Source organism: Ptychodera flava, chromosome 15 (genome assembly GCF_041260155.1).
Source record: "Ptychodera flava strain L36383 chromosome 15, AS_Pfla_20210202, whole genome shotgun sequence".
Taxonomy (NCBI): Eukaryota; Metazoa; Hemichordata; class Enteropneusta; family Ptychoderidae; genus Ptychodera; species Ptychodera flava.
Window position 1 is genome coordinate 25,807,144 of NC_091942.1, and position 13,726 is coordinate 25,820,869.

Below are 13,726 nucleotides of genomic sequence, written 5' to 3' on the forward strand. Positions count from 1 at the left end.
AAATTCAATTTTGAACTTGGATTCATCCTGTAAATGATATCACTCAGATTTTGTCTTGAGAATGGCTCAATATTTTACTGTTCTCTTTTACTTTAGGCACTCAAATTTGATGTTCTTCCTTGGTTCATTTTCTTGAAAATCACACATATTTGTTTCTATTATGATACCATAAATCCAGACAGCTTGAAAAACTGCTCAGTGACCCACTAGTGTTACAGCTCTGGAATTTCAAACTCCCATCTGCTGTGTTCGACATTTATGCCTACACACTGTATGCGTAGGGAATTACTTACATGTCTGTCTGTCCCCCTGGGGTGGGGTCGGGGATAGAGGTGTCTTAGTCTGAGAGCACAGGTTTCTTCTTGCTATTGCTTATTTTATTTAAATACATTTGACTACGATATGTATTGCCAATAAAGATTTATACTGCCAACCTTTGGTGTCTTGATCTCATGTTAGCACTGGTTTTGTAACGATTTCTTTTTTCCGTCCCTGTGTCATGCATTTGTCCTTTGACGATCCTATGTGACGTTTTGTCACTGTGTTGCGTCTATTATTTGATGAGTTTGATTGCCTGATGCACCAAAGTTAGCAAGGGTAAATTACTAATCTGTGGACGCTGTCACCAGATTATCACCGGATTAACTTTGACAAAGTCAATAACAAGTGCACCAGCAAGGTATAACATAAAGAATACCTTGCTGGTACGTTTTCATGTAAGCAATCCCCTATGCTGTATTCTGTTGACAGGTGATACCACGCTTTGCTGAGTGGGGAGCAACCGGCCTTCTTGTGGAATATGAAGATACTTTCCCCTACAGAGGTGAACTCAGCGTATTGCAAGCCTCCGATGCATACAGTCTCGACGAGATACAACAGTTGCAGGAGGCTGCAAAACATCATGACCTGGAGTACATTCCTCTGATTCAGACATTTGGTCACTTTGAGGTGAGGGCGCCCTCATTCCCTCTCATTGGTCAACTCCTACTGATTTAGGCTATGCTTTATTTTCTTTTTAGCCAAAGAAAGCGTTGCGTGTTCGTGTGATAAAGAGTCAAATAGTTTGGTCCAATTCAGTATGTACTCTTCTGAAGATCTACTTTGATACATGTTTTTCATCATGCTTACCGCTAGTTTATTATATCTGATTTATATACCTAACTGTTTTAAACATATTGAATTTTATAAAACCTGATTTCCTCTCCTATTTCTTTCTTTTCTCCATTTTTTCCCATTTATGCTGTAGTTTGTACTGAAGCACGAGAAGTTTTCATCTTTAAGGGAAGTCTTTGAATCACCACAGGCCCTGTGCCCATCAAGAGAAGGTCCGTTATTTACCCTTTCCACTTGTAGGAGCATTTGTATTCATGATTTCCTTCATATTCTGCAAACACTCAAGCTCAACTGACTTTCTGTCATGCAAAGATGGACTTCCAGTCTCATGTTGCATTAATCACATGAGGGACAGTTTTTGATTTGTCAGCGTGTGTGTGGATACACACGTATGTCCCTGCAGTTTTTACCCTTAAAGTGACATTAAGTCCTGTTTGGGCATAGGACAATGTCAAGAAATTACCCAGTAGGCACAGATGCTTCTAGTGTGATATTCCCATGTATGAATAAATTTGCTGAGTCAGAGGTGAACACTTGACTTTGCTGTTAGAAGAAATAAAATTACAAGAAACAAAATCGTCACGTTCTGATGTAAACATGAAATGTACACAAAGCTTATTACACCACACATCATAAACGGGAATCTGAAACAAAAAATGAATGCGTAGTTTTCGTTGGAATTCTATGCTTGAACTCTTCTATCATTGAACCAAAGGGAGACCAGAAATTAAAGCTGAGTTTGTCAGTCAGTTACTGCTGTTCATCAAAACCAGCTGTACGCACCACGACAATATATACTGCTAGTTATATATATTACATTTTATATTTCCACAACCCAAATTAGGTCCGTCGCTGTGTTTGTCAAGTAACTTTGACCTCAACGAAATTTTATTTGCATAAAATCGTTGATATTAAAGCTGACAATTTTATTCTGACTCTCTAACGTCATATTTTACAGAATCTTTCCAGGTGGTAAAGCTGTTGATTGATCAAATCATGGAAAACCATCCAAACCTGCGTTACTTACACATCGGTGCAGATGAGGTAAAGTCTTATAAATCTTTGTCCTCTGTTTGCTAAAACTCAACACTATTGAGAGATCCATGCATGCAAACTTGAAATCAAAGACACTAAAAGTTCAAATATAGGAATAGATATCTTTTGTCATCATACAAAATATTACACTAATATAGAAATTTGAAAGAAAATAGGGAGAGATGAGCACTTACTCACTTTTTGTGTGAATTAAAGAATTAACTTTTCTATCACTAATCCTGCGAGAATATTTTTTTCTCACGTCAATCAGCAAGAAATTGGATTCCTCACTTTGCAGCTGTATATCTGCAAGAATTTGTACTCTCACAGTCATCGGGAATGTAGAGGGACGAAACCATATCTCGCCACTTGACTGCAAGAAATCAATTTCTCTTAGATATAGAATGGGAAAAGTACTTTCTCAGCAAGTGATTGTGAGAATGCAATATTTCAGAGTAGGAACGCTCTAAGTCGAAGCCAATTGTGATTAACCATTAGGTGGCCTCGTACCGGGACTGTCCCACTCACGAGCCTCCAACCCAGCCCATTAAACTACAATAAAACAAGTATTACTGTTCGCACTATTTCTCGCAGATCAAGTACAAGAAAAATGAATTCTTGCACTTTCTCTCAAATATTAAAGAAAGTATCCATTTCTCGCCAATTTTTCACAAAATCCTGTACTTAGTATTACATAATTGAATATTTTTTTTGCAAACTACAGAGTTAAATGAGGATCTCTCAAAGTGAAAGTAGCACTTCTAGGAAAATATTGCAGACACGATTGCAAAATGGGAATGCTATAAACTGTCACAGAATCAAACTGCTAGCAGATTGCAGGGTGAAAATGCTACAACATATGTAGCAGTCACTATTTTCACTGGTTTAACTTGGTGCTGTAGAGCGAGTTTCAAATCGCTTACATGTGTACATATACCCAAACTATGATACCTTGGCAGGTGGTGACACGTTTCCATCTTAAGATAGTATGCGCCTCGAAAGGGAAAACCTTGAAGTTTTGCTCAAACTTACCTCAATGAAGTTTTCAATTATTCTCTTACCAAACCATACAAAATTTTGCACTAGAGAAACAAATTACCGAACATTTACTAATATTTGAAATTCATTATGGCTGCCATCCCTGTGTTAACTCTATGGGGGGACAACAAAATTTTGTAGTATCAAAAAAACTAAGACCTTTAAAACAAGCCCTCAAAGTGGTAAACAGAAAAGACCTGAAAAAATTGACAGCTCAGAATGTGTTCCCTTAATGTGATATTTGCTCTAGTAAAAACTGACTTTGCCCAATGCACTCCTTCATAAATGGTTTCTTACATTTAAGGTACACATTGCATAGCACTGTTATACCAAACATCTTTAAAGTGGATATTTAATTAAATGGTTTCTATATGTACCTTACGCAAGTATAAACTGAGTCAGTCAATGATAAATCTCTAGCGGAAGCAGGTTCTGAATGATGCATTTTCACTGAGTCTGGTGATGGAAGGACTGTGTTCAGTCTGTTTGAGCACCTTTTGTGCCATCAACAGGTAATGTTTCTGGGCAAATGCCGTGCCTGCCAGCAGAGACTGGAATCTGAATTGCATGGAAACATGGAGAAACTATTTCTGAGCCACGTGGTCAAGGTTCTCCATTACATTCATGAGACATACCCTAACGTCCAGCCCATCATGTGGGATGACATGCTGAGACATGTCAGTGCAACTCAAATGAAAGGTACGGTCATACGTGTATAATTCATAATGAACTCTCTCAGTACTTGTTTTTCTAGTATCAAAATTTGCATGGTGACCACCGATTTTTATTCTTGATTTTGAAAGACAATGAATGATATAAAGTTGTTCAATGAAATTAAGAGCAAAAGTTATGTCTTTTAATTTCCAAGGTGTGAACTACTGTAATATTGAATACCAGTTTTGAGTCATTCAAGAATCAAATGGAAGCCCTTCTTTTCATAACACTGAAATACCAAACCTTGCATTGATAAACAACCAAAGAACCATACACCACACATAGGAGCCAAGTGTCAGACTCTAAAATGCTGACAATATTTCAGGGGGAGTTTGCAGTACCATTAACATACAAAACTTACAGCAATAGCACTGTTCACAGTTTTCGTCATTGTGCTCTCATTAATATGCAAAAATAAATATGTGTCTGCATTTTTAGATGACACTTTTGAAAATTACGCATTCATGAAGTGAAAAATACATCTTACGAGGCGACTGCTAGTGTAACAGTGAATTCTGAAAGACATTTGCGACTTGGAGTACAAGCTGCAAAAGACGGCCATGCATGCAACTGTGATAAAATTTGTCCGCTTTTCAAGCAGCAGTGTCCGATGTCGCGTGCGTGCAACTATATTTAGTAACAAGCCTGTAACCATGAACAGCGCTATTCATCTCGTACCTTTGTACTCACATTGCTCATTTATCTCGTTTCCTTGAACCGTCACAGCTTACAACCTGGGAAATCTTGTAGAACCCATGGTATGGAATTATAAATGGAACACCAAGCTCTTTCACAGAACAGTGCCAACAGAAGTGTGGATGTCGTACAACTCTGTGTTTAAAAACATTTGGGCAGCTTCTGCATTCAAAGGTAGCGCCAAACAGCTCTTTCTTGATTCATGTATATGTTTTCAACAATTCCAGTGAACAACCAACCAACAATATTATATGAAGAGCAAGGAATTTTAGTGAGAAAATGTTGCCCTGACGTAATGACAAGTTTTGAAAGAGTGCTTGAAGATTTTTGTATCCCTGTTCTTTTGTATGAGAACACATGTTCCCTTGTACATAAATTCCAGATACATGTAGGTTTGATCTGTCATGTTGTGATAGAAAGATGAGTCAAGTTATCGAGAACAGTTTTTGATCAGCATTGAAAGTTGACGTATTGACGAAAATGACCTGTTCTCCTTATTTTCATAATTTATTCAAAATGGCCACTCATGTTTTATTTTTGTCCAGGTGCCACCGGAGTAGCTCAGTACTATGTAGACATCACAAAACACATCGGAAATCATCATTTGTGGTTGGAAGTCATCAATCGAGAAATGCCATCAGGCATAAATTTCAGAGGTTACGCTTTGACTGGATGGCAAAGGTACACTGACAATGTTGATGTGATTGTATCAACCTCTTCCCTCGTCCCCTCTATTCCTGCAAGCAAAAAATAGAGTGACATTTCTAAAGTAGTATATTAACCCTTTGACTGCTGTAATTTTCCCACCAAAATTTTTGTGCAACATTTCACCAATTCTCATGATTTTTAGTCCCACGGACACCGTCCGGGGGGGACTTATAGGTTTGGTCATGTCCGTGCGTGTGTGCGTCCGTGCGTGCGTGCGTGCGTGTGTGCGTCCGTCCGTTCACGCAGATATCTCGGAGATGCAAGAAGCGATTTGATTCAAACTTGGTACAAGGATACTTCATATGTCATACAGATGCACGTCGATTTGTTTTGTGATACGATCCAATATGGCCGCCAGGCGGCCATTTTATTACGATTTTTCATGTACAGAGCCATAACTCAGACATGTTTCAACCGATTTTATTCAAGTTGGTACAAGGACATTGACCAATGTCATAGATATGCATGTCGATTTATTTTGTGATACGATCCAATATGGCCGCCAGGCGGCCATTTTATTACAATATTTTCATATACAGTAGCCATAACTCAGACATGTTTTACCGATTTTATTCAAAGATTTTTATTCAAAGTTGGTACAAGGACATTGACCAATGTCATAGATATGCATGTCAATTTGTTTTGTGATACAATCCAATATGGCTGCTGTGTGGCCATTTTATTACGATTTTTTCATATGCAGAGGCATAAGTCAGGCAAATCTCAACCGATTTTATTCAAAGTTGGTACAAGGACATTGACCTATGTCTTACATATGTACATCAATTTGTTATGTGATACGATCCAATATGGCCGCTAGGCAGCCATTTTATTACGATATTTTCATGTACAGAGCAATAACTCAGACATGTTTCAACGGATTTTATTCAAAGTTGGTACAAGGAGATTGACTAATGTCATACATATGCATGTCAATTTGTTATGTGATACAATCCAATATGGCTGCCTTGCGGCCATTTTATTACGATTTTTTCCTGTCGAGGGCCATAATACTCTAAGGCATATCTTAACCGATTTTATTCAAAGTTGGTACAAGGACATTAAACTATGTCATACATATGTATGTCAATTTGTTTCTTGATATGATCCAATATGGCTGCATGGCAGCCATTTTGTTACAATTTTTTCGTGTCCTTAGCCAAAACTTGGGCATGTCTCATTAATGAAGAGGACTCTATCCTCTTAGGACATGTAATCAAAGTACCCATTAACAAGTGGGGACTGTGTCATCAACGATGACTTGTTTCTGTATATTTTTGATAATTTTGGACTAAATTGACATCACATTTCATTTGCTACAGTTATTTATCCAAATGATAGCAAAAATCTGAAAAAAATTGACTGGGGTATATTTCATAAAGGCAACAAAAATTGACTTTGGTCATCAAAGAGTTAAGTTTCAGTCCTGGTATATCCACAATCTTGGTATATTTGCATATATTTTATGATTATTCCGCAGAAAAGGTATATTAATTGCTGTGTTAAAGTTGCTCTTAGTTTCTTGTATACACTATAGTAGTGTAATTCCATATTTGTTCATCAGTACATTCAGAACTGTGTCATTCATTGAAACAGCATATTAAAATTTCAGTGAAAATCATATTCAATACTTCTTCATGTCACAATATTTTTGGATGCAGTTTTTTGAAGGGACCTTCTGTTTAATCTCCAAAGTTGCAGCTGTCAGAATTTGCCATTAAAATGCTGATCACATTTTGTACTTGTTTACGTTCGCCGATGTAGGTACGATCATTTTGCAGTTCTCTGTGAGTTGTTGCCTGCTGGTCTGCCCTCACTGGCGTTCTGTCTTCAGACACTCATCCAGGGTAAGAGAAAGACTCCACTCTGAGTGACTGAATCAAAGTAGACTCTACAAAGCTATACCTCCAAATTCATTACCAGTGTGAAAGTACAAAGTATTACCCATACCAATGGGCTGTGTCAAATATGCACTGCTGTTCTTGTTGTGGACAAATTAATTTCAGTGTGGACTTGAATGCAGTTGTCAAACACTGTGTAATGCAGTTTCGAGAATTAGAACAGGAAAGTGCATTTTACAAACAGATCATAGATACTTGAAAATATGTCAGCAGTTCTTCGAGTGTGGTGGCAGTCATGTCTTTCTTCGACCTTATCTGTCCAACAGGTGGCTTCAATAAACGGATACACCAGAATGTGTCACAGTCACTTGGTTTTAAGGAACAATTGCAGTTGGACCTGGATATGTACCCTGTGTCAAAGTAAGACCATGTCAAGATGTTTAATCGAACTGACTTAAATTTTCAAGGATATGAATCTAGTCATTTACACCCCCAGTTTCCAAAACATGAAATTCTATTGTTTTTATCACAAGCATTTTAAAACAAGCATTCCATTTAATCTGTACAGGTAGACTTCATTTATGTTCGTTCCATGTTTGACTGTTGAATATTCATCCTGGACAAAATTTGTAAAAATTATCTAGTTCTTATCATACAGATACAGAAGACTGCACTTGGATGCGTACAGTGTCTGCCAATTTAAAGTTGAATTTTCAAGTCAATCACACAATGCTCCCATGCTTTTTGAATCTTTAGTGCATTTGTAGATCTTCCAAGACTGCAGAATGCTGGGCCATAGGCCCCACACTGAACAATTTCCAAATCAACACAATAATAGAAGGTTGAAAGTTACATCAATAAAAGGAGCTATTTTTATCAATTTTTGTTAAAAAATCGAGCGAGTTATAAATGGTGAAAATGGCTTCTCTGGAATAAGTGACCACAAAGGGGAAGTTTACCAAGGGTGATTTCTACTTCTGTGCTAGCTTTGTGGTTGCTTATTCTCGAAAAGCTATTGTCTTTTCTCTAGGTCGCACAATAAAACCCCCATCTAATCAAAATCCCTCTTCAACTAATCACAAACGCACCAACATGTTGCGCTTCTATAATGAGGTTTGAGATTATGATTTACACTGAGTGTTTTATAGTTGCATTCCACCCTCTGATGTAACGTCATTCAGTTGATGCTATCCACTCTAGGTAGCCACAGTAAAGTAATACAAGCTTCCTATCCACAGAAGGTTGTGATAGAGCTGAAAGACAATCAAACAGAGTTTGTCTCCAAGTTTTGTTTGAACTGAAATGAATTGAGTGTGAATTATTTGTGTAGGCTTTTAATTATTGAATATTTACTAGAAGATGAAAAAATAAACAAAAAGTGTCTTTTATTCGATATTTGACTAATACTATAACCTGTATTTGCCAATATCATGAAAAAATCTTAATTTGCCTAACTGTAATTTGCATAATGTATTTCCCCGAAATCAGAACTAAATCCCCCCTAAATTTTCAAGCAGGGGTGACACGCCCCCTTTTGAGAAACCTGGAGAAAACACTGATTCTTTATTGCTGGACTTATAGCATTTATTTATCAAGAGAATCTCATGTGTGTGTGTGTGTGTGTGTGTGTGTGTGTGTGTGTGTTAATGTATATATGGTACTTTTGATTTGATTTATATATTTAATTAATATATTTCATCTATATAATATATTATTTATATATTTCTATTTATGTTTTTTATCTATATATTTTATATTATTTATTCATGAACAGAATAAGTTTTCTTGAAGAAAGTTGTAAGTTTCCGGGCTGTATCGTATACTCAGCTACGAAAGAATTGGTGCATTTAGAATACTCATCTGAGATGCAAAAGCTCTGTGGGAACCCCGCATCAAGGTATTTAATGTGTTTGTTTGTGTTCAATTCAGCATATGTTAGATATACCTTGCCAACCTCGTGTTTTGCTGAGATTTTTTTCAACAAGATGTTAGACTGTGCTAGATTCTCCCACATTTCCGTCTTAGGAATTTTTTAAAAAAATGACGGAAAGAAATGATTGTATTTAAAAAAAATTGTAAAATACTTGATACAGACAATAGGTAATTTGCTTCTCATGATGTTGGTTTTTCCCCTTTGACTGTACAAAAAATTGTAATTATGCAAATTGCACATGTATCGTATTGTCGGCATCAGGTGCAGACATCTGGTGACAGAATTCCATTAGCTAAAGATTGACATATGCACGATACCATTTCATCGACAGAGACTGATTCTCTTGTTTTCCTTAAAAGAGATTTGCTTCTAAAATTATTGAATTGCTTTTCTGATAACGTTATGTAAAATGTCTCTAGAGCAAACAGAGTTGGCTATAGTAGGATCAGCATGTACCATACTCTGTGGGGAAAAAAGGTTGTGGATATGAGCCATTGAATTCAATGACTGTCACTTTATACGAATGATGAACGTTTTTTTTTTTATGACCCAGTAATTCAATAACTGTCACTTTATATTATGATAGTCTGTTATTTTTATTTGCTCTTTGTCACAAATTACATAAATAATTGTTTGAAATGGGACAAAAAAACTCAAACTGTGAACAGCTTGTAGCAGACCACATATTTTCCTGAATGGCATCACATGGTTGGTTAGGTGGATTCTTACATATGGCTGGCACACACACGAAAGTAAAATAAGGAGTGTTCTCAGTTTACAGTTTGTCAATGTATGAATAGTATGTGACTAAAATGTTTCACCCCTATTTACCCATGAATAGATATACCCATCAAGTTAAAAATAATAGATCTGCACCAGAATTTGATGATTAAGGGTTCAGTAAGGTTCTCTGACAATACAGATTTACCTATTTCATTGCTTCATTGATAACAATGAGTCTACTCACCTCTATGTGTGTGTGTATATATATATATATATATATATATATATATATATATATATATATATATATATCCCACCCAGTAAATGTCATATACACACACACACACACACACACACACACACACACACACACACACACATATATATATATATATATATATATATATATATATATACAAATTTCTCGCTGATGTTTGAATTAGGACGTTAACAAAAAACCTTACAGGTAACAACCCCCAACATTGTTAATGGAATTTAATGTTTTTTCTTTTCAATTCAATCACGACCCCAGAGTCATGCTCTGAACATGTGACTTGCAACTCTGAGAATTTAGTTCAGTAAACATTGGGTCCCCAGCGGGCAATTGAAAAATTGACATTTATGTCTCATTCCCCTGGGGGGGGGGGAGTTTATTCCTAGCCTTCTGCCCATTGTTGTGTGATACATTGATGGATGGCCTTGAGTAGGCAGCTTGGTAATTGAATTAGATAAGGTGAAATCAGTGGGCAAGTGCTTGAAATGACATATTATGTTTGAAAGCTCAGCAGTTTTTGTGAAAAGTAGGGTATTTTGAGAGCAGGAAGTACTTGTGCCCATAGAGACAAGATAATGAGCATCATAATTCACATTCCATGTCCATTATTTTATAGATGACTGAAAAAATATTGTTTCCGGCAGGTTACAGGTGTATGATTTCCCCTTTCCACGGACCAATAAATTTTTGGTTACAGTATTGCAAAGATAAAAGTATAAGTGTTTACAAGTATAGTTTGTGAGCAGTAAAGTTACAGCAAAATGACCTGATTTTTTACTGGAAGTGAATTTTCAATGCTTGCAAATTTTTACTGACAGCCGGTTGTTTTTGCTGGCTGCTAACTGTTTTCTGCATCTCTGTTTTCTAAACCTCTCAATACAGAATATTATTTCATGTGAAATAATCAAATAATCCTAACTAACCAGGGGCCCAAACAGTGTCCAGTGTTTCCACAATGTTATGTCCATATGTCTGTCTGTCTGTCTGTCTGTCTGTCTGTGTGTGTGTGTGTGCGTGTGTGTGTGTGTGTCATGCAATTTGGTAAGTGACATCAGCATGGAAGATCTAGAACTTATTAGGTTTTAGTGGGTTTTGTCTCAATAATTATTTGTCATTTTCAAGTGAATGTAAGTTGAATTTGACTGGATGTCTATGGTACAAAGTCATACTTACAGGTCTTTCAGCTTGGCTGTGAACAATTGTATGTTCATCACACACATTTTCTTCTAAAGTTCATACATAATGTGTTGATAAGCCAGACATTAAAGTTGCCGATTCATTTAATATAACTGAATGCATTGAATTTGATCAGATTTCAAAGGTACGCATGTCATGCATACATGTAGTTTTTGCTCATATTGCTGTTTGATGAACATGACATATTAATCTTTGATATCTCCCTGGCCTTTCCTACTTTCCTATCTGTTAGCAAATTTACGAATTCGGTTTAAAAAAAAAATTAGCATGTATAAATCATTTAATGATAACTCGATTATCTCCCATTTCCAATTTTCAACAAACACTTCTGGTACTCAATGAATTATTGTAAGGGAATAACCAGATGTGAACTGAATGTGCTCACATGTTTTACAACAGGTTCATTAATAGTAATAGCTTCACAGAACAATCAGATATCTGTTATATCATTATACGTAGCAGGTTTCATAAACTTTCGCACAGTACTCCCAGAGTTAAATCACTAATTACAAAACTTTATTTAATGTGTAAATGGGATCTTTATTAACTTGACACTGCTAAATGCTTCATGGGACAATTATATATCTATCAAATCAACATAATTATGTAGCATGTTTCATCAAATTTAATGCTGTGATTTTTGAGTTATATCACTAATTAGAAAGTATATTAAATATACAAATGAGCCCTTAATTAATTAGACGCTGCTCAATGTTTCATAGCACAATTATAAACAATTAGATATTTATCAAATTAATATCTGTAGTAGATTTCATTAAAGTTGGTGCATTTATTTCAGAGTTATATGTACATAGCAAGTTTTGTCAAATTTGGTCTAGTCAATACAGATAAATATCCCTAATAAGGAAAGTTCATTAAATATGCAAATTAGGAATTGGCTGAAGTAAAAAAGTTTAATGATTTTCAATAATGTTGTTTTATATTATCTTCAATATATGTTGCAAGATTCAACAACTTTAGTCGAGTCAATTCAGATATAGATCTCTAATTAGTGAAGTTCATTAAAAATGTAAATAAGGAATTGGCTGAAGTGAAATTGCTTAATGATTTTCAATACTGTTTTATCATAGTATCTTTAATGTACATAGCAAGTTTCATCAACTTTAAGGTCAAGGCAATTCAAATAAATATCCCTAATTTCAAAAGTTCATTAAATATGCAAATTATCCATTATCTTTTATGTCACCCCTTAATATCTTTCACAGCTGATATATCTTGGTGTGATCAATATTTGTAGCGAATCTCGTAAAATTCATTAAATATGCAAATTAACTATTTATTAACTTGTCACTGCTCAATGCTTCTCAGTACAATCAGATATTTATCAGATCAAAATCTGTAGCAAGTTTCATCAAATTTAATGCTCTAATTTTGGAGTAATATAATTACAAAGTTCATTAAATATGCAAATGAACTGTTAATTAACTTCACACTACTTAGTGCTTTACAACACAGTTAGATATCTGTCGGATCAGTATATGCAGCAGTTTTCATCACATTTGATGCAGTTATTTCGGAGTTATATGACTAATTATAAAACTTCATGAAATATGCAAATGAGCTATTTTTCAACTTTACACTGCTCAATGCTTCTCAGTACAATTGGATATTTATCAGATCAAAATCTGTAGCAAGTTTCATCAAATTTAATGCTGTAATATCTGTACCCAATATCAATATCTGTACCCAATTTCACTGACTTGGGTGCCGTAATTTCAGAGTTATATACCTAATTACAAAGTTCATTACATATGCAAATGAACCCTTAATTAACTTCAAACTCCTAAATGCTTTACACCACAGTTAGATATCAGTTGGATCTGTATCTGCAGCAGATTTCATCACATGTGGTGCAGTTATATCGGAGTTATATGACTAATTACAAAACTTCATAAAATATGCAATATGCAAAAATATGAGCTATTTATTAACTTGTTACTGCCCATTATAATTAGATATATATCAGATCAATATTTGTTGCACGTATCATCTAGTTTGGTGCAGGAATTTCAGAGTTACGTCACTAATAACAAAAGTTCATTAAATATGCAAATGAGCTGATAATTGACATGACACTCACAGTATCATCATAATGTTCTGAGATTGTCATCTGTGAAAAGCCTCATGAAATTTGGCGAAGTATTTCTTGATATATGTCAACACTGTCATTACCGTCTCCATAGGGAAACCATTTTACGGAGAAAAAATGATATTGCATAACTTCATTAATATGCAAGCTACACATACCAAAATGTAATCAGTTCTTGCAAGTAGCATATGGTACCTCTGTACTAAATCTGACTTGAATCTATTCAGACGTTTTTGAGTTATCGCGTAAACAGACAGACCGACAGACAGACAGACAGACAGACAGACAGACAGACACTCACACACAGGGACAGACAGACATTGCTATAACATAAGCCAACGTGT

The 13,726-nt window shown here is 35.5% G+C and overlaps 1 protein-coding gene across 2 annotated transcripts in view; it reads left to right on the forward strand.

The window, feature by feature from the left end:
- The window catches only part of LOC139151683 (hexosaminidase D-like), a 32,731-nt gene that overhangs the window by 5,862 nt on the left and 13,143 nt on the right, over window positions 1-13,726 (forward strand). For both annotated transcript variants that reach the window (XM_070724631.1, XM_070724632.1), the window contains exons 5-13: window positions 751-948; window positions 1,247-1,325; window positions 2,072-2,157; window positions 3,699-3,885; window positions 4,627-4,770; window positions 5,142-5,277; window positions 7,069-7,151; window positions 7,472-7,565; window positions 8,920-9,042. In XM_070724631.1, the coding sequence (XP_070580732.1) occupies window positions 751-948; window positions 1,247-1,325; window positions 2,072-2,157; window positions 3,699-3,885; window positions 4,627-4,770; window positions 5,142-5,277; window positions 7,069-7,151; window positions 7,472-7,565; window positions 8,920-9,042 (1,130 nt within the window). The remainder of the gene's footprint in view (window positions 1-750; window positions 949-1,246; window positions 1,326-2,071; window positions 2,158-3,698; window positions 3,886-4,626; window positions 4,771-5,141; window positions 5,278-7,068; window positions 7,152-7,471; window positions 7,566-8,919; window positions 9,043-13,726) is intronic.